This window comes from Oncorhynchus masou, chromosome 14 (assembly GCF_036934945.1).
Source record: "Oncorhynchus masou masou isolate Uvic2021 chromosome 14, UVic_Omas_1.1, whole genome shotgun sequence".
Lineage (NCBI taxonomy): Eukaryota > Metazoa > Chordata > Actinopteri > Salmoniformes > Salmonidae > Oncorhynchus > Oncorhynchus masou.
Window position 1 is genome coordinate 12,484,291 of NC_088225.1, and position 21,364 is coordinate 12,505,654.

The 21,364-nt window shown below is 44.7% G+C and overlaps 2 protein-coding genes and 1 long non-coding RNA gene across 3 annotated transcripts; 1 reads left to right on the plus strand and 2 right to left on the minus strand.

Moving 5' to 3' along the window:
• Nucleotides 1-1,317: 1,317 nt before the first annotated feature.
• LOC135554881 (ubiquitin carboxyl-terminal hydrolase 37-like) lies at nucleotides 1,318-3,938 on the minus strand. The gene is made up of 4 exons (XM_064987314.1): nucleotides 3,844-3,938; nucleotides 3,518-3,649; nucleotides 1,602-1,740; nucleotides 1,318-1,474 (listed from the first exon to the last, which is right to left on the minus strand). The coding sequence occupies exons 1-4, from the start codon at nucleotides 3,936-3,938 to the stop codon at nucleotides 1,334-1,336; spliced, it is 507 nt and encodes a 168-aa protein (XP_064843386.1). The 3' UTR covers nucleotides 1,318-1,333.
• Nucleotides 3,939-6,228: 2,290 nt separating this feature from the next.
• LOC135554882 (myosin heavy chain, embryonic smooth muscle isoform-like) lies at nucleotides 6,229-7,991 on the plus strand. Its single transcript, XM_064987315.1, has 5 exons — nucleotides 6,229-6,240; nucleotides 6,394-6,623; nucleotides 6,907-7,015; nucleotides 7,537-7,709; nucleotides 7,825-7,991. The coding sequence occupies exons 1-5, from the start codon at nucleotides 6,229-6,231 to the stop codon at nucleotides 7,979-7,981; spliced, it is 681 nt and encodes a 226-aa protein (XP_064843387.1). The 3' UTR covers nucleotides 7,982-7,991.
• A 9,341-nt stretch (nucleotides 7,992-17,332) lies between these two features.
• On the minus strand, nucleotides 17,333-18,259 carry LOC135553721 (uncharacterized). Its single transcript, XR_010457624.1, has 4 exons — nucleotides 18,119-18,259; nucleotides 17,942-18,015; nucleotides 17,498-17,567; nucleotides 17,333-17,412 (listed from the first exon to the last, which is right to left on the minus strand). It is a non-coding gene; the product is annotated as an uncharacterized LOC135553721 (long non-coding RNA).
• Between the last annotated feature and the right edge of the window lie 3,105 nt (nucleotides 18,260-21,364).

Consider the following 21,364-nt stretch of genomic DNA (forward strand, 5'->3'; position numbering starts at 1 on the left):
ATATTGTCTGGCTGGTGTCTCTGTAAGGAAACACATTTAATAATAGGATTGTTATTTTGTCTACAGGATAGGGGTGCCTTCTATAACTGCCTTATCTTGATCCGCCCACTATCTCAACTGGATCTAATTATCTGTTATTTATTTTTCTCTCTCTCCCTCTCTCTCCTCACCACATCGGCTGCCTGCTGCTTTTTCTCACTGTCAGCTGGTTTCTCTAGCTGGTCAGAGGAATTTGAAGCTGGTGGGGGTATATCAAATATAGTGTAAATGCAAACCAGAAAGTGAAGTGGAAATCTATCGACAAATATACTCTTAACTTCAGCTTTCGACTTGCTTTCCTCAACAGTCCTGTTTCATGAGAGGGTGTTCTGCATGATGTCAGTAACACAATGTCCTACCTGGTCTATCAAGGGTGCCTTTCGGAGAGTTTGCAGGTGTGTTGTCCATGTTGTTTTTCCCCAGGGAGCTTGCCCTGTGTAAATTGATGGCATTGAAAATAAATATCTAGTGTGTGAAAATCAGTGTGTGTGTTGGCTACTCAATGTGCAATGTCCCCAAACAGAGTGTAAACCAACCTGGCTCCATACTGGACATGGGCTGTCTTCCCACATACGGCTGGGAGGGTTATTTCTGCAGGGATGGACATGGGATCATCCACCTTCTCTGGCTCCCAGTTGCCTGCAGTAAATCGCTTGATATGAAGCATTAGGACCCTGCTCAGAGACAGACAGGCAGGCATTCACAAAGACAGACAGACAGACAGACACATACAGAGACGGCCAGGCAAGCATTCACACAGACAAAGGAATCAGTCTTGTACTCAAATCAATAACCCAGTTCGGTGAGTTAGATCAGGACTGTCAATTGTAATCTGAGATGATGATGGGGGGACTCACCGGGGCAGCGTGAGGAAGTGTCTAGTCACAGATGCCATGCTGCCTGAGCACACCCTGCATGCACACTCTAACGCAGATGGCTAGGTGACAAAGGATAGCAATACAATTATGAACATTATGACATTAATGATAGTGTTCCTTGACATACTAACTCTTGGTTTAAGCTAAGTGCTGACCTTAAAGTAGAGGTCCAGGCTGTGTGGCAGGTAATGGCTCAGGCTCAGTGACAAGTGATTGTAATCCTCCTGACCATACACTATAACTCCACAGCTTCAGAAGTACGGAGAGAAATGCATCAGCTATCCAACACAAACCTTTTGATCCCTCTACACACTGTCTTAATGCTTTACCTCTGTATCCTGCATGTTATGCTGACATTAAACCTCCTCACCAATGTGATGACGACATCAAGGTACACCGTATAGAAATGACAGCTGTTACCTGGTGCAGGTACGGGAAGTCTTCAGCTTGAATTCTAACTGCTTCACGGGGCAGGTGTATGGCTCTGGTGAGCCCTTTAATGCCATACCCTCCTCCTTCAGCTGAAAGAGGAGGAGCAACACACATTCATGGGCATCCTGAGAGAAGAATGGGAAGGAAGCAGAAAATACATCAACAACTCCAACTGAAACAGAGCTGAGGAAAAACACTGTCACGTGTCCCAGGTTTATTGTTAAGTGAGTCTTTCAGCAAATAATATCTTACCTGTTCATAGTCTTCCTCATAGTCCTCATTGACAACGGAAAGACAGTGCTTGACTGTTTGAAGGATTTTCTTATTTTCCTTGTTCTTAGCATGAACAGTGCCTCCAGAAAGCCTGGCCTGATGTAACTCGGCAAAGCAGCTGTGGAGGGAGACAAAGAGCATGCATTCAGGTTTCACTCTCTCACCTTGGCCACAGATTAGCTCTGTGCTTGTCACACCCTGACCATAGTTTGCTATGTATGTTCTATGTGTTGTTTGGTCAGGGTGTGATCTGAGTGGGCATTCTATGTTGGATGTCTTGTTTGTCTATTTCTGTGTTTGGGCCTGATATGGTTCTCAATCAGAGGTAGGTGTTAGTCATTGTCTCTGATTAGGAGCCATATTTAGGTAGCCTGTTTTGTGTTGGGTTTTGTGGGTGATTGTTCCTGTCTTTGTGTTTGTTGCACCAGATAGGGCTGTTTTTGATTTTTTTTTTTCACAGTTCTTGTTTTGTATATTGTTCTATTTTCATCTTTATTAAAGATGTATCAAAATAGCTACTCTGCGTTTTGGTCCACCTCTCCTTCCCAGGAAGAATCCCGTGACAGTGCTTCTACTTTAGCCTCTGATCAAATATGATTCAACTGATTCCTGACTGTGACAGGAAATCATCTCTGGTGTTAATCAGAAGCTGAGTTGGGTGTGGTTTTATCTTAAAAATGTTATGAGGCACTAAGAGTGTACGAAGGACAATATATATCCATCCATTCATTCATACATACATACAGTATACTGAACAAAAATATAAATGCAACATGTGAAGTGTTGGTCCCATGTTTCATGAGCTGAAATAAAAGATCCTATACATTTTCCATACGCACAAAAAAGCTTATTTCTGATTTGTTTGCACAGATTTGTTTGCATATCTGTTAGTGAGCGTTTATCCTTTGCCAAGATAATCCATCCACCTGTCAGGTGGCATATCAAGAAGCTGATTAAACAGCATGATCATTACAGAGGTGCACCTTGTGCTGAGGACAATAAAAGGCCACTCTAAAATGTGCAGTTTTGTTACACAACACAATACCACAGATGTCTCAGGTTTTGAGGGAGTGTACAATTAGCATGCTGACAGCAGGAATCTCCACCAGAGCTGTTTCCAGAGAATTGAATGTTCATTTCTATACCATAAGCCATCTCCAACATTGTTTTAGAGAATTTAGCAGTATGTCCAACCGGCCTCCCAACCGCAGACCAGGTGTAACCACACAATCCCAGGACCTCCATATCCAGCTACTTCACCTGCGGCATCGTCTGAGGGGGTGCTGAGGAGTATTTCTGTCTGTAATAAAACCCTTTTGTGGGGAAATCTCATTCTCATCGGATGGGCCTAACTCCCCAGTGGGTGGGCCTATGCCCTCCCAGCCCCACCCATGGCTGCACCCTTGCTCAGTCGTGAAATCCATAGATTATGTCCTAATTCATTTATTGCAATAGACTCATTTCCTTATATGAATTGTAAATGAGTAAAATCTTTGAAATTGTTGAATATTTATATGTTTATATTTTTGTTTAGCACACATACATAAATAGATAGATAGATAGATAGATAGATAGATAGATAGATAGATAGATAGATAGACATACATACATACCACAGGAGGTTGATGGCACCTTAATTGGGGAGGACGGGTTCGTGGTAATGGCTGGAGCGGAATCTGTGGAATGCTATCAAATACATCAAACATATGGTTTCCATGTGTTTGATGCCATTCCATTTGCTCCGTTTCAGACATCATTACGAGCTGTCCTCCCCTCAGCAGCCTCCACTGACACATACATTGAGGCGGAACTTGTGTACTGTAACAATAAGCGTCTAGGTGGGTGGGTCAGTGTGTGTACAGGTGGGACAGGAGGGTGAGAGCGAGGCTGTATACCATAGCAGTTGAGAGTAGGGGGAGGAACTCCAGATGTTCTGCTGTCTCAGGATGTCTCTGCAAAATGCTGGCAGCCCCAGCAGGCACTGCAGAGCAGAGTTCATGAAGCAGGTATTGCCAATATTGGGCAACCTGAGGGAAAGGAGCCATCAGTTACACACTAATATCTGAACTGTGGACCAAAGGTAAACTAATGATTGTATTTGTAAGGCATGAACACAAGATAACTCTGAGTACCACACCGAATTATTTAAAACAAAAAGCAGAGCTCAGAGATAAGAGTAGGTGTGTGTGTGTGTGTGTGTGTAGATGTGTGTGTGTTTTACCCGAGGAGCTTGGTGTTGTCTTCGCCCTCGCCTGTGCAGCTCTGCTCCCCCAGCTGGGTGCTACTCTTGCTGAACAGGTTGGGAAGGTGAGCCATGGCTTCCCGAGACCTGACCAATGGCCTGGAGGAAGAGAGACAGGGTAGAGGCCTCAGTAGCAGTAGCTCAACACCAATCAGTCTGTTTGAACACTGTTTTAATGTGCAGGCATACAGATATTCTTTACCATGTCATGGTGTGAGTGACCACTCTTATGTAGAGTTGAGTGAGATGAAGGTGGCTATTGTATACAGTACTTACCTCTCCAAGGAGACAGAGGAAGCCTTCAGGTCAATGGAGGCCTCTGCAGAGAGAGACCGAGAGACGGAGAGCGGTAAGAGAGAAGCTTTGTCAAAGATGAATTGAGACAAATAGCACCAAAAAATGGCACCCGTTTACAGACCTGCGATGCCAGCAAATAGAGGTACCATTCTCTTTGTCTGTGGAACAACTGCCCCCACCTCTTTGACCTCAGAGCTCATAAGATCTCTGTAAAGACACACAGACATATGCATTAGGTTAGCTATATTATATTGGCTTTTGCATTTCAATTTAATGGTGTTGGTTGGCATGAAATGTGATATCAGGCTGCAGTACCTGCCAATCTCACTGTCTTTGTTGGTCTCTCCATGGTGGTCCAGAGGGTTTGGAGAGGAGGACTGGGGGCAGGGGAGGAGACGTGGGTTGTGGAGGAAGTGCAGGCAGGACTGGGGGGAGTGGCAGAGGAGGAAAACTGAGTTGAGACAGCCAGGGAAACAAAAGAAGCACTAAAAGGTGAGGAGGTCTGTGATCCTTCCTCTGAAGAAGAAGAAGAAGAGAGAGATGACATGTGGAGAGAGGAGATGGAAGAGGCCGAAGAACTTGGAGAGAGTGGAAGGGGATCTGGCAGGGGATCCAGGGGGTGAGGGGGGTGAGGGGGATGGAGTGCCGATTGGTGTTCGGCCGGACAAGGGGTCGAGGTGCGTCAGAGATGTTGTAGACGTTTTCAAATGGAAAGAAGAGACAAAGGAAGAATCAAGTTGGTGGTGATCCTTTACGTTCTTCTTCTCCCGGTTTTTCCAAACTGACGCAGTTACCATGCTGGCATCCAATGACGTCAGTTTGGGTGGGATTGGGAACGGCGATGGACAGCGGCTCCCAATCCCGAGGCGAACTCTGCACTTCTTTTTCTGTTTGGAGAAACATTATATATGTTATATTTGAACTAGCAGCAAATGTCACACCCAAACCACATGATCTGACCATAAAATAAAGAACTTGTCGCCCAATCATATTGAATTCTGTATCATAGGCCAACAAATAGCAAAAATAAATACATGTTTATAAAAATAAAACCATTGTAACCATACAGTTATACCCTCTGTCCCAAATCCTGCCATTTGGGACACATAAATAGACAATGAAACAACTAGGAATAGCTGAAAATAATAGAATACACTCTAAAGCGTAACATAATTAGACAAATTCTAGCCCAGAATAGACATATACCTTTTTACAGCAACACAAACATCCCATTTCAGTGTATTTGTAGACTGTGCCTTATTTTACAGAACATCAAAATATGTTGCCCATTTCACATTGTGATGTCATAAACCAAATTATGATGTGCCTGTCTCCACGTCACCAGCATAAATAGTAAACAAATCACACACGCCAAAATGTTGAAAAATTATTTACAAAATTAATTTATCGTGTAATTCAGAGTTATTCCTATTTCATAAAATATACAAAATAACTAGATTCTTGCCAATACACCTGTTTTTTATTGAGAAAACATTGGGGTATCTTTCTCCCACGCTCCCTGGGCCACTGATGCCTGATTGTATGGGATATGGGAAGAAGCTAGGACATTCAAAGTAACGTTACTGTCTATCAGAATCAAAACAACTTTTATTGGCCAAGTGGCCTACATTCACACATTCACAGAATTTGACTCAATGAATTGGTGCTGCCAGCAATAGACAAACGTAAAGACACATTTGCAGCCTATACAATATGCAGTAAACATAAAACATATTTATTAGCTTCTATCTTCTTAAGATACTTTAGAGTAACATTTTATTATGGAAAGTAAAATGCCTATTTCACTTCAGTTGACGCTGATCTGATACAGATCGAACGTAGCTTTGCAATGGTTGTTAGGAGGACCTTTGAAAAACAAAAGGAGAGCTGCACACTCTTGCGCAGACTCAATAATTTAATAACCTAATATCCAACCTTTCTGACCGACAAGCTGTCTTCATCAGCTTATAATGTTAGGAGCACCTTAACACAGATGGATATATTAATCTCTGACCATACCTCATTGAAAAGGTGCCACTCTGCCTAGTGACTGTAAACTAAACAAAAATGCTAACGTTAGTACATTTGTTGTATATTTGCTGTTCTGTAAACCCAGTTGGTCACTACCACACCAGTCATAAAAAGTACTCTTATCTCTCTCTCACTTTCCCCTCTCTCCTTCATTCCCTGTTTTCCTCTCTCCACCTCTCTCTTCCCCCTCTCCTCCCCCAGGTGGACACCCTGACCCTGGAGCTTGTGGCAGAGCGCAGCATGGCCCAGAAGAGTGAGAATGCGCGCCAGCAGCTGGAGAGGCAGAATAAGGACTTGCGGGCCAAGCTGGGTGAGCTGGAGGGCTCCATGAAGAGCCGGTTCAAGGCCTCCATCACCGCCCTGGAGGCCAAGATACTGCAGCTGGAGGCCAAGATACTGCAGCTGGAGGAGCAGCTGGAGCAGGAGGCAAAGTGAGAAACACAGCAACTCTCTTATAACAACTCCATAGCTTATTAGACAAGGTGAAATAGGAGACCAAGACTCAGGAGGAGTTCATGAGGGCCTTAGAACAAGCTCATCCCGTTGGAAGAGAGGTTCTTGAATGTGATCTAAATGTTAATGTGATCAATGTAATGAGTCAAAAGCAATCTTAAGAGATGTACTTGAAGATCTATGACTGACAGCCTTTGTTACAGTGCGGTTCCTGTGGTGCTCTAACTGTCCTATGACCTCATTCCTCTGTCCTCCTATCAGGGAGCGAGCAGCGGCCAATAAGCTCGTGAGACGGACAGAGAAGAAGCTGAAGGAGGTGTGCTTGCAGGTGGAGGACGAGCGCCGCGATTCCGACCAGTACAAGGAACAGGTGACGAGCTTGTCACAGAATTTTGGACGTCTAAGATATTAAAGCTACAATATGTCACTTTTTGGGAGACTTAACCAAATTAACATAGACATTTGAGTTATAGATATTTAATTCTCATTGAAAACAAGTCTAAAAAGCAATAGATCTGTTCTAAGTGCTCCATTTCTATGCTTTCCGTTCTTAAATTGAGTTATTGTGTCTTTTACTTTCGGTTTTGTACAACAGTTGAAAATATATAGATTTTTGGTTATGGATTCTCTACACAATGACTGCTTCTTTTGACACAAACAGAAATTAGGCGAATTCTGCATAGTGCATTTTTAATGAAGGAATTCTATCCAATTCAGTACAACTTGCAAAGGTGGGCCAGGATTGGATAGGTGTGAAGATTTAGGATTGGAGTCTTTCCTACAGTAGGTTCTTTCCAGTAACCACTGGACCACAGGACTGCTGAGTATTGTAAGTATTAGTATTGACTGTTCATCATTGTTGATGTCTGTTGTGACTCCTGGCTGGGTCAGATGGAGAAGGCCAACTCTCGCATGAAGCAGCTGAAGAGGCAGCTTGAGGAGGCTGAGGAGGAGGCCACACGTGCCAACGCCTACCGCAGGAAGCTGCAGAGGGAGCTGGACAATGCCACTGAGGGCAGCGAGGGTCTCAGCCGTGAGGTCAACACACTCAAGAGCCGCCTCAGGTATTTAGAGCCCCACACACACACACACACACACACACACAAACAGTTGTGTATATTGGCCAAATTGATGGTCCTCGTTACTAATACCTCTCCTGGCCCCCTATGTCCCCTGCAGGCGTGGGGGCCCCATCAGTTTCTCCTCCAGCCGCTCGGGAAGGCGTCAGCTGCAGGTGGAGGGAACATCGCTCGACCTCCTATCCGACGATGAGGTGGAAAACAAGACCACGGACGCCAATGCCAACGAGACGCCAGCAGCTCCCCAACCAGAGTAGACGCGCTCCCTCCAGCCCACACGCAGCATGGCCTCGGCCCCCACAAACCTGTAAAAACATGTGTCTTTCATGATTGTACAGTATTGGACCAGGATATGTAAAACAAAGCACAGCATAAGCGAGGGAATTATTTTTAAATGGTAGCCTAAATGACGATCCCATCGAATGTTTTTCATCAAAACCACCACTGTCATAGAGATACTGCAATACACTTAGTTTAGTATAAAAATAACTATGTGAATAACTCTTTAGTAGCAGGTTTGTAGTAAATTAGATTGTACCACGCCATGTTGCCTCAGCATTCCCCCTGTATATATGACCAGGAAAATACCCTGTTAACTTTATCAATATAACCTTGTCCAATAACCCACCATTTTATATTTGACATATCAATCTACTTTAAGTGGTGTACGATAATGTGTGGAATTAGGTTTGTCAGACTTGGAGCAAAGGCCCTTTTTTTTAGAAAGACAGCCCAAATGTGTGCTTGACATACTATAATATTGCTATGTATAATTCTGGCTATTCAGTTATGTTTTCTGTACCATGTACCAAATACTTAACTCAAAAAGGTCTCTTTGACATCTCGTGTCACCTTAATTTCAATGCATTACAAATGGCTGAATAATATTCACATGATTTACAGAAGGGTAATTCATGTTTTATTGAGTGTTAGAGCGTTGGTTTTAATTCAGTGGTTCAGGGTAGAGCAATCGATCAATTTGAATATGCACGCTTGTTGATGCCTTGATTATTAAATGTTAAACATAAATGACCATTTTGTAAATGACTAATTACATATTTGAGGCCTTTATTATTATTTTAAACCAGAAAACTATTGGGGGCAAAAAAGGTTTATCTGTTTCTCTTGAAAGACACTTCTCAATAAAGACATGAGGGGAAAAAAGTGTATAGTGCTTGAACCAGTTCCATAGATTTAGTGTCATATTATACCATAAGCACCTCTCCCATCGTGTTGGTGTGAACCAGTGTTATAACAGAGTGATTTATGGAGCCTTCTGTCTGCCAGGCAGAAAGTAGGATTTCATTGGGTTCAAAGCTTTAACATCCTGAAGGTTGTTATTATTTGTGGACTGGCTGTTGACGACCAGGTATTCATCCTCTCCTTTTAATTCTTGTATTTCTAGACTTTTTTTGTTGTTGTTAAGATAAAGCAAAGCAGTTCGACACATACAACAACACAGAGTTACACATGGAGTAAAACAAACATACAGTCAATAATACAGTATAAACAAGTCTATATACGATGTGAGCAAATGAGGTGAGATAAGGGAGGTAAAGACAAAAAAAGGCCATGGTGGCAAAGTAAATGCAATATAGCAAGTAAAACACTGGAATGGTAGATTTGCAGTGGAAGAATGTGAAAAGTAGAAATAAAAATAATGGGGTGCAAAGGAGCAAAATAAATAAATAAATAAATTACATACAGTTGGGAAAGAGGTAGTTGTTTGGGCTAAATTATAGGTGTGCTATGTACTGGTGCAGTAATCTGTGAGCTGCTCTGACAGTTGGTGCTTAAAGCTAGTGAGGGAGATAAGTGTTTCCAGTTTCAGAGATTTTTGTAGTTCGTTCCAGTCATTGGCAGCAGAGAACTGGAAGGAGAGGCGGCCAAAGAAAGAATTTGGGGGTGACCCTAGAGATTAAGCTGCTGGAGCGCGTGCTACAGGTGGGTGATGCTATGGTGACCAGCAGGCTGAGATAAGGGGGAACTTTACCTAGCAGGGTCTTTTAGATGACATGGAGCCAGTGGGTTTGGCGAGGAGTATGAAGCGAGGGCCAGCCAACGAGAGGGTACAGGTCGCAATGATGGGTAGTATATGGGGCTTTGGTGACAAAACGGATTGCACTGTGATAGACTGCATCCAATTTGTTGAGTAGGGTTTTGGAGGCTATTTTGTAAATGACATCGCCGAAGTCGAGGATGGTAGGATGGTCAGTTGTACAATGGTATGTTTGGCAGCATAAGTGAAGAATGCTTTGTTGCAAAATAGGAAGCCAATTCTAGATTTAACTTTGGATTGGAGATGTTTGATGTGGGTCTGGAAGGAGAGTTTACAGTCCAACCAGACACCTAGGTATTTGTAGTTGTCCACGTATTCTAAGTCAGAACCGTCCAGAGTAGTGATGTTGGACAGGCGGGCAGGTGCAGGCAGCGATCGGTTGAAGAGCATGCATTTAGTTTTACTTGTATTTAAGAGCAATTGGAGGCCACGGAAGGAGAGTTGTATGGTATTGAAGCTTGCCTGGAGGGTTGTTAACACAGTGTCCAAAGAAGGGCCAGAAGTATACAGAATGGTGTCGTCTGCGTAGAGGTGGATCAGAGACTCACCAGCAGCAAGAGCGACATCATTGATGTATACAGAGAAGAGAGTCGGTCCAAGAATTGAACCCTGTGGCACCCCCATAGAGACTGCCAGTGGTCCGGACAGCAGACCCTCCGATTTGACACACTGAACTCTATCAGAGATGTAGTTGGTGAACCAGTCGAGACAATCATTTGAGAAACCAAGGCTGTCGAGTCTGCCGATAAGGATGTGATGATTGACAGAGTCGAAAGCCTTGGCCAGATCAATGAATACGGCTGCACAGTAATGTTTCTTATTGATGGTGGGTTAAGATATTGTTTAGGACCTTGAGCGTGACTGAGGTGCACCCATGACCTGCTCTGAAACCAGATTGCATAGCAGAGAAAGTATGGTGAGATTCGAAAAGGTCGGTAATCTGTTTGTTGACTTGGCTTTCGAAGACCTTAGAAAGGCAGGGTAGGATAGATATAGGTCTGTAGCAGTTTGGGTCAAGAGTGTGTCCCCCTTTGAAGAGGGGGATGACTGCAGCTGCTTTCCAATCTTTGGGAATCTCAGACGACACGAAAGAGAGGTTGAACAGGCTAGTAATAGGGGTGGCAACAATTTCGGCAGATAATTTTAGAAAGAAGGGGTCCAGATTGTCTAGCCTGGCTGATTTGTAGGGGTCCAGATTTTGCAGCTCTTTTAGAACATCAGCTGACTGGATTTGGGAGAAGGAGAAATGGGGAAGGCTTGGGCAAGTTGCTGTGGGGGGTGCAGTGCTGTTGACCGGGGTAGGAGTAGCCAGGTGGAAAGCGTGGCCAGCCATAGAAAAATGCTTATTGAAATTCTCAATTATAGTGGATTTATCAGTGGTGACAGTATTTCCTATCTTCAGTGCAGTGGGCAGCTGGGAGGAGGTGTTCTTATTCTCCATGGACTTTACAGTGTCCCAGAACTGTTTTGAGTTAGTGTTGCAGGAAGCAAATTTCTGCTTGAAAAAGCTAGCCTTGGCCTTTCTAACTGCTTGTGTATACTGGTTTCTAGCTTCCCAGAACAGCTGCATATCACGGGGGCTGTTTGATGCTAATGCCAAATGCCATAGGATGTTTTTGTGTTGGTTAAGGGCAGTCAGGTCTGGGGAGAACCAAGGGCTATATCTGTTCCTGGTTCTAAATTTCTTGAATGGGGCATGCTTATTTAAGATGCGTAGGAAGGCATTTAAAAAAAATAACCAGGCATTCTCTACTGACGGGATGAGATCAATATCCTTCCAGGATACCCCGGCCAGGTCGATTAGAAATGTCATGTCTTATTATGTCTGTTCCTGTCCTTTCTCTTCACTCTGTCTCTCTCTGCTGGTCTTATTAGGTTACCTTCTCTTTCTCTCCTTCTCCAGCTGTTCCTCATCTCCCCTAACTAGCTCATTCACCCTTTCCCCACCTGTTCCCTTTTTTCCCTCTGATTAGGTCTCTATTTCTCTCTCTGTTCCTGCTACTTTCGGTGTCAGATTCTCGTTTGTGTTACTCATGCCAGAAGCAAGCTATCGTCTCGTTTGCTTTCTCCTAGTCCTATCCTGTCGGAGTCTGCCTGGCAGGTGCATCCTGCACTCTACTAACTATCTTTTGTTTGCACCGTGTCCAGTTCATCATATGCCACGTGTGATCAGCTACCACCGTTCCTCTGTGACCCGCACCGACCCAGAGCGTCCTGCAGCCTGTCGCCGCTACCCAGCTATTCATCAGAGGGACTTTATGTTTCATTTGTCACCCTCTCTGCGGGAATTCTATTGTGCCATTGAGAACGTCGGAAGAGGATCTATGCCATTCCTGTTTTTTCATTAAAAGAACTCTGTTTCTGTTAAAACCGCTTTTGGGTCTTCACTCAAGTACATAACAAGAAAGGCCTGTATATGAAAGGTCTATATAAGGTCCCAGTTCACAGTGCGTGTCAGAACAAAAACCATACCATGAGGTCGAAGGAATTGTCCTCCATCATTCCTAAATGGAAGAAGTTTGGAACCCCAAAGACTCCTTGAGCTGGCCGCCTGGCCAAACTGAGCTATCAGGAACCTGATGGTCACTATGACAGCTGGTTTCTTCACGCATCACGCCGACAGAAACAAACATCTTTCTGGTAAGAAGAGGGGTGGGGGCGTATGCTTCATGTTTAACGAGACGTGGTGTGGTCACAACAACATACAGGAACTCAAGTCCTTCTGTTCACCTGATTTAGAATTCCTCACAATCATATGTCGACCGCATTATCTACCAAGGGAATTCTCTTCGATTATAATCACAGTCGTATATATTCCCCCCCAAGCAGACACATTGATGGCTCTGAACGAACTTTATTTGACTCTTTGCAAACTGGAATCCATATATACTGAGGCTGCATTCATTGTAGCTGGGGATTTTAACAAGTCAAATCTGAAAACAAGACTCTCTAAATTGTATCAGCATATCGATTGCGCAACCAGGGCTGGAAAAACCTTGGATCATTGCTATTCTAAATTCCGCGACGCATATAAGGCTCTGCCCCGCTCTCCTTTCGGAAAAGCTGACCACGACTCCATTTTGAGGTCTGTTCAACGCTGGTCCGACCAATCTGATTCCACACTCCAAGACTGCTTCCATCACGTGGACTGGGATATGTTTCATATTGCATCAAACAACAACATTGACGAATACGCTGATTCGGTGAGTGAGTTCATTAGAACGTGCGTTGAAGATGTCGCTCCCATAGCAACGAGTAAAACATTCCCAAACCAGAAACCGTGGATTGATGGCAGCATTCACGTGAAACTGAAAGCACGAACCACTGCTTTTAATCAGGGCAAGGTGACCGGAAACATGACCGAATACAAACAGTGTAGCTATTCCCTCCGCAAGGCAATCAAACAAGCTAAGCGTCAGTATAGAGACAAAGTAGAATCTCAATTCAACGGCTCAGACACAAGAGGTATGTGGCAGGGTCTACAGTCAATCACGGATTACAAAAAGAAAACCAGCCCCGTCACGGACCAGGATGTCTTGCTCCCATTCAGACTAAATAACTTTTTTGCCCCCTTTGAGGACAATACAGTGCCACTGACACGGCCCGCAACCAAAACATGCGGACTCTCCTTCACTGCAGCTGACGTTAGGAAAACATTTAAACATGTTAACCCTCGCAAGGCTGCAGGCCCAAACGGCATCCCCAGCCGCGCCCTCAGAGCATGTGCAGACCAGCTGGCTGGTGTGTTTACGGACATATTCAATCAATCTCTATCCCAGTCTGTTGTTCCCACCATTGTTTCTGTTCCCAAGAAAGCTAAGGTAACAGAGCTAAACGACTACCGCCCCGTAGCACTCACTTCCGTCATCATGAAGTGCTTTGAGAGACTAGTCAAGGACCATATCACCTCCACCCTACCTGACACCCTAGACCCACTCCAATTTGCTTACCGCCCAAATAGGTCGACAGACGATGCAATCTCAACCACACTGCACACTGCCCTAACCCATCTGGACAAGAGGAATACCTATGTGAGAATGCTATTCATCGACTACAGCTCGGCATTTAACACCATAGTACCCTCAAAGCTCGTCATCAAGCTCGAGACCCTGGGTCTCGACCCCGCCCTGTGCAACTGGGTACTGGACTTCCTGACGGGCCGCCCCCAGGTGGTGAGGATAGGCAACAACATCTCCACCCCGCTGATCCTCAACACTGGGGCCCCACAAGGATGCGTTCTGAGCCCTCTCCTGTACTCCCTGTTCACCCACGACTGCGTGGCCACGCACGCCTCCAACTCAATCATCAAGTTTGCGGACGACACAACAGTGGTAGGCTTGATTACCAACAACGGTGAGACGGCCTACACGGAGGAGGTGAGGGCCCTCGGAGTGTGGTGTCAGGAAAATAACCTCACACTCAACGTCAACAAAACTAAGGAGATGATTGTGGACTTCAGGAAACAGCAGAGGGAACACCCCCCTATCCACATCGATGGAACAGTAGTGGAGAGGGTAGTAAGTTTTAAGTTCTCGGCGTACACATCACAGACAAACTGAATTGGTCCACCCACACAGACAGCATCGTGAAGAAGGCGCAGCAGTGGCAATGCTACCTAATACAATGCTACCTAATATAATGTTTACATACCCTACATTATTCATCTCATATGTATACGTATATACTGTACTCTATATCATCTACTGCATCTTTATGTAATACATGTATCACTAGCCACTTTAACTATGCCCCTTTGTTTACATACTCATCTCATATGTATATACTGTACTCGATACCATCTACGGTATCTTGCCTATGCCGCTCTGTACCATCACTCATTCATGTATCTTTATGTACATATTCTTTATCCCCTTACACTTGTGTCTGTAAGGTAGTAGTTTTGGAATTGTTAGCGAGAATACTTGTTGGTTATTACTGCATTGTCGGAACTAGAAGCACAAGCATTTCGCTACACTTGCATTAACATCTGCTAACCATGTGTATGTGACAAATAAACATTTATTTGATTTGATTTGATTTGACAGAGCTCCAGAGTTCCTCTGTGGAGATTAGAGAAACCTCCAGAAGGACAACCATCTCTGCAGCACTCCATCAACCAGGTCTTTATGGTAGAGTGGTCAGACGGAAGCCACTTCTCAGTAAAAGGCACATGAAGACTCTCAGACCATGAGAATCAATATTCTCTGGTCTGATGAAACCAATATTGAACTCTTTGGCCTGAATGCCAAGCGCCATGTCTGGAGGAAACCTGGCAACATTTCTACGGTGAAGCATGGTGGTGGCAGCATCATGCTGTGGGGATGTTTCTCAGCAGCAGGGACTGGAATCGAGGGAAAGATGAACGGCACAAAGTACAGAGAGATGCTTGATGAACACCAGCTCCAGAGCGTTCAGGATCTCAGACTGGGGTGAAGGTTCACCTTCCAACAGGACAACGACCCTTAGCACACAGCCAAGACAACGCAGGGGTGGCTTGGGGACAAGTCTCTGAATGTCCTTGAGTGGCTCAGCCAGAGCCCGGACTTGAACCTGATTGAACATCTCTGGAGACCTGAAAATAGCTGTGCAGCGATACTCCCCATCCGACCTGACAGAGTTTGAGAGGATCTGCAGAGAAGAATGAGAGAAACTCCCCAAATACAGATGTGCTAAGCTTATAGCGTCATACCCAAGAAAACTTGAGGCTGTAATCGCTGCCAAAGGTGCTTCAACAAAGTACTGAGTAAAGGGTTTGAATACTTATGTAAATGTGATAGTTTAGATTTATGTTTTCTTGATTCATTTGCAAAAAAAATCTAAAAACCTGTTTTTGCTGTCATTATGGGGTAGATTGATGAGAAAAAAAAGTCAAGGGATCTGAATACTTTCTGAATGCTCTGTAGGTACATTTATTCACTACCATGTACAGTAAAAGAACATTAATTGCACTTGGTCGGTGAGATGTTTTATATTTATATAATTGTAAACATACAGTAGATGGCCTAGAGTGGGTACATGCTTTGTGGTGTAGGCTGTGTCTTCTGATGGTCTAGGGCAGCCTGGTGGTCTAGGGCAGCCTGCTGTCCAGGTGGTCTAGGGCAGCCTGGTGTTCTGGTGGTCTAGGGCAGCCTGGTGTTCTGGTGGTCTAGGGCAGCTTGGTGTCTAGGTGGTTTAGGCCAGCATGATGTCCTAATGGTCTAGGATAGTCTGATGGTGGTGTAGGGCAGCTTGATGGTTGTCTAGGATAGTCTGATGGTGGTCTAGAGCAGCTTGATGGTGGTGTAGGGCAGCTTGATGGTGGTGTAGGGCAGCTTGATGGTGGAGTAGGCCAGACTGATGGTGGTGTAGGGCAGCTTGATGGTGCTGTAGGGCAGCTTGATGGTGCTGTAGGGCAGCTTGATGGTGGTGTAGGGAGGATTGATGGTGGTCTAGGATAGTCTGATGGTGGTGAAGGGCAGCTTGATGATGGTGTAGGGAGGATTGATGGTGGTCTAGGGCAGCTTGATGGTGGTCTTAGGCAGTTGATGGTGGTCTAGGGCAGCATGATGGTGGTGTAGGGCAGCTTGATGGTGGTGTAGGGCAGCTTGATGGTGGTCTAGGGCAGTCTGATGGTGATGTAGGGAAGCTTGATGGTGGTGTAGGGCAGCTTGATGGTGGAGTAGGGCAGACTGATGGTGGTCTAGGGCAGCTTGATGGTGGTGTAGGGCAGCTTGATGGTGGTGTAGGGCAGCTTGATGGTGGTCCAGAGTAGCTTGATGGTGATGTAGGGCAGCTTGATGGTTGTGTAGGGCAGCTTGATGGTGGTGTAGGGAGGATTGATGGTGGTCTAGGATAGTCTGATGGTGGTGAAGGGCAGCTTGATGGTGGTGTAGGGCAGCTTGATGATGGTGTAGGGAGGATTGATGGTGGTCTAGGGCTGCTTGATGGTGGTCTAAGGCAGTTGATGGTGGTCTAGGGCAGCTTGATGGTGGTGTAGGGCAGCTTGATGGTGGTGTAGGGCAGCTTGATGGTGGAGTAGGGCAGTCTGATGGTGGTCTAGGGCAGCTTGATGGTGGTGATGGGCAGGCTGATGGTGGTCAAGGGCAGCTTTATGGTGGTCTAGGGCAGTTGATGGTGGTGTAGGGCAGCCTCATTCGATGAATCTGATGTTTCTTGGTGTGTGGTACGTGCTACTCCAGGTGGTCCCTGAGCCCTGTGCCTCTCCCTGAGTTTAATGATGGGTTCTCCTGGTCCCTCTCCTGGTAGTGAGGGGCCTGGTCTCCTTCACCTGCTCCACTTCAATGAGAAATGACAGGGAGATCTTACATGTACATACAATGTCTGAAAAATAACATACAGAGGGATTACAGGTTAAAGGGATAACTCTTAATGCTTGGTCAATAAATCATCTTTCTAGCTTTGGTAAACACTTTTTTTTTTTCTTCATGACTCATTGCCGTCATTGACTCCATTTGTGACATTTTTCTCAAATTTTTGGCCTAGAGCCTTACCTGCAGACATAGAACAGGATGTAGGCAGTCTGTGCAATCGCCTTCAGCACAGTGGCCTCATCTGTCCTCAAGACATGTGCGTCATCCAGGCAGAGCCACCCACTGCCACGGCTGTCCAGAACATCACTGATGTAGTGGCCTAGGGAACAAGGGAAACAAAATAGAGTGTACATTAAGCTTTCATAATTGCGTGTGCGTGCCTGCACAACTGCATGCCTGCATACCTGTATACATGTTGTCTCCCAGATGTGAGATCACACTTGACAATTTGTAGATATTGTCTGGCTGGTGTCTCTGTAAGGAAACACATTTAATAATAGGATTGTTATTTTGTCTACAGGATAGGGGTGCCTTCTATAACTGCCTTATCTTGATCCGCCCACTATCTCAACTGGATCTAATTATCTGTTATTTATTTTTCTCTCCCTCTCTCTCCTCACCACAGCGGCTGCCTGCTGCTTTTTCTCACTGTCAGCTGGTTTCTCTAGCTGGTCAGAGGAATTTGAAGCTGGTGGGGGTATATCAAATATAGTGTAAATGCAAACCAGAAAGTGAAGTGGAAACCTATCAACAAATATACTCTTAACTTCAGCTTCCGACTTGCTTTCCTCAACAGTCCTGTTTCATGAGAGGGTGTTCTGCATGATGTCAGTAACACAATGTCCTACCTGGTCTATCAAGGGTGCCTTTCGGGGAGTTTGCAGGTGTGTTGTCCATGTTGTTTTTCCCCAGGGAGCTTGCCCTGTGTAAATTGATGGCATTGAAAATAAATATCTAGTGTGTGAAAATCATTGTGTGTGTTGGCTACTCAATGTGCAATGTCCCCAAACAGAGTGTAAACCAACCTGGCTCCATACTGGACATGGGCTGTCTTCCCACATACGGCTGGGAGGGTTATTTCTGCAGGGATGGACATGGGATCATCCACCTTCTCTGGCTCCCAGTTGCCTGCAGTAAATCGCTTGATATGAAGCATTAGGACCCTGCTCAGAGACAGACAGGCAGGCATTCACAAAGACAGACAGACAGACAGACAGACAGACAGACAGACAGACAGACAGACAGACAGACAGACAGACACATACAGAGACGGCCAGGCAAGCATTCACACAGACAAAGGAATCAGTCTTGTACTCAAATCAATAACCCAGTTCGGTGAGTTAGATCAGGACTGTCAATTGTAATCTGAGATGATGATGGGGGGACTCACCGGGGCAGCGTGAGGAAGTGTCTAGTCACAGATGCCATGCTGCCTGAGCACACCCTGCATGCACACTCTAACGCAGATGGCTAGGTGGCAAAGGATAGCAATACAATTATGAACATTATGACATTAATGATAGTGTTCCTTGACATACTAACTCTTGGTTTAAGCTAAGTGCTGACCTTAAAGTAGAGGTCCAGGCTGTGTGGCAGGTAATGGCTCAGGCTCAGTGACAAGTGATTGTAATCCTCCTGACCATACACTATAACTCCACAGCTTCAGAAGTACGGAGAGAAATGCATCAGCTATCCAACACAAACCTTTTGATCCCTCTACACACTGTCTTAATGCTTTACCTCTGTATCCTGCATGTTATGCTGACATTAAACCTCCTCACCAATGTGATGACGACATCAAGGTACACCGTATAGAAATGACAGCTGTTACCTGGTGCAGGTACGGGAAGTCTTCAGCTTGAATTCTAACTGCTTCACGGGGCAGGTGTATGGCTCTGGTGAGCCCTTTAATGCCATACCCTCCTCCTTCAGCTGAAAGAGGAGGAGCAACACACATTCATGGGCATCCTGAGAGAAGAATGGGAAGGAAGCAGAAAATACATCAACAACTCCAACTGAAACAGAGCTGAGGAAAAACACTGTCACGTGTCCCAGGTTTATTGTTAAGTGAGTCTTTCAGCAAATAATATCTTACCTGTTCATAGTCTTCCTCATAGTCCTCATTGACAACGGAAAGACAGTGCTTGACTGTTTGAAGGATTTTCTTATTTTCCTTGTTCTTAGCATGAACAGTGCCTCCAGAAAGCCTGGCCTGATGTAACTCGGCAAAGCAGCTGTGGAGGGAGACAAAGAGCATGCATTCAGGTTTCACTCTCTCACCTTGGCCACAGATTAGCTCTGTGCTTGTCACACCCTGACCATAGTTTGCTATGTATGTTCTATGTGTTGTTTGGTCAGGGTGTGATCTGAGTGGGCATTCTATGTTGGATGTCTTGTTTGTCTATTTCTGTGTTTGGGCCTGATATGGTTCTCAATCAGAGGTAGGTGTTAGTCATTGTCTCTGATTAGGAGCCATATTTAGGTAGCCTGTTTTGTGTTGGGTTTTGTGGGTGATTGTTCCTGTCTTTGTGTTTGTTGCACCAGATAGGGCTGTTTTTGATTTTTTTTTTTCATAGTTCTTGTTTTGTATATTGTTCTATATTCATCTTTATTAAAGATGTATCAAAATAGCTACTCTGCGTTTTGGTCCACCTCTCCTTCCCAGGAAGAATCCCGTGACAGTCTTCTACTTTAGCCTCTGATCAAATATGATTCAACTGATTCCTGACTGTGACAGGAAATCATCTCTGGTGTTAATCAGAAGCTGAGTTGGGTGTGGTTTTATCTTAAAAATGTTATGAGGCACTAAGAGTGTACGAAGGACAATATATATCCATCCATTCATTCATACATACATACAGTATACTGAACAAAAATATAAATGCAACATGTGAAGTGTTGGTCCCATGTTTCATGAGCTGAAATAAAAGATCCTATACATTTTCCATACGCACAAAAAAAGCTTATTTCTGATTTGTTTGCATATCTGTTAGTGAACGTTTATCCTTTGCCAAGATAATCCATCCACCTGTCAGGTGGCATATCAAGAAGCTGATTAAACAGCATGATCATTACAGAGGTGCACCTTGTGCTGAGGACAATAAAAGGCCACTCTAAAATGTGCAGTTTTGTTACACAACACAATACCACAGATGTCTCAGGTTTTGAGGGAGTGTACAATTAGCATGCTGACAGCAGGAATCTCCACCAGAGCTGTTGCCAGAGAATTGAATGTTCATTTCTATACCATAAGCCATCTCCAACATTGTTTTAGAGAATTTAGCAGTATGTCCAACCGGCCTCCCAACCGCAGACCAGGTGTAACCACACAATCCCAGGACCTCCATATCCAGCTTCTTCACCTGCGGCATCGTCTGAGGGGGTGCTGAGGAGTATTTCTGTCTGTAATAAAACCCTTTTGTGGGGAAATCTCATTCTGATCGGATGGGCCTAACTCCCCAGTGGGTGGGCCTATGCCCTCCCAGCCCCACCCATGGCTGCACCCTTGCTCAGTCGTGAAATCCATAGATTATGTCCTAATTCATTTATTGCAATAGACTAATTTCCTTATATGAATTGTAAATGAGTAAAATCTTTGAAAATCTTTGAAATCTTTGTTGCATATTTATATGTTTATATTTTTGTTTAGCACACATACATAAATAGATACAAAGATAGATAGATAGATAGATAGATAGATAGATAGATAGATAGACATACATACATACCACAGGAGGTTGATGGCACCTTAATTGGGGAGGACGGGTTCGTGGTAATGGCTGGAGCGGAATCTGTGGAATGCTATCAAATACATCAAACATATGGTTTCCATGTGTTTGATGCCATTCCATTTGCTCCGTTTCAGACATCATTACGAGCTGTCCTCCCCTCAGCAGCCTCCACTGACACATACATTGAGGCGGAACTTGTGTACTGTAACAATAAGCGTCTAGGTGGGTGGGTCAGTGTGTGTACAGGTGGGACAGGAGGGTGAGAGCGAGGCTGTATACCATAGCAGTTGAGAGTAGGGGAGGAACTCCAGATGTTCTGCTGTCTCAGGATGTCTCTGCAAAATGCTGGCAGCCCCAGCAGGCACTGCAGAGCAGAGTTCATGAAGCAGGTGTTGCCAATATTGGGCAACCTGAGGGAAAGGAGCCATCAGTTACACACTAATATCTGAACTGTGGACCAAAGGTAAACTAATGATTGTATTTGTAAGGCATGAACACAAGATAACTCTGAGTACCACACCGAATTATTTAAAACAAAAA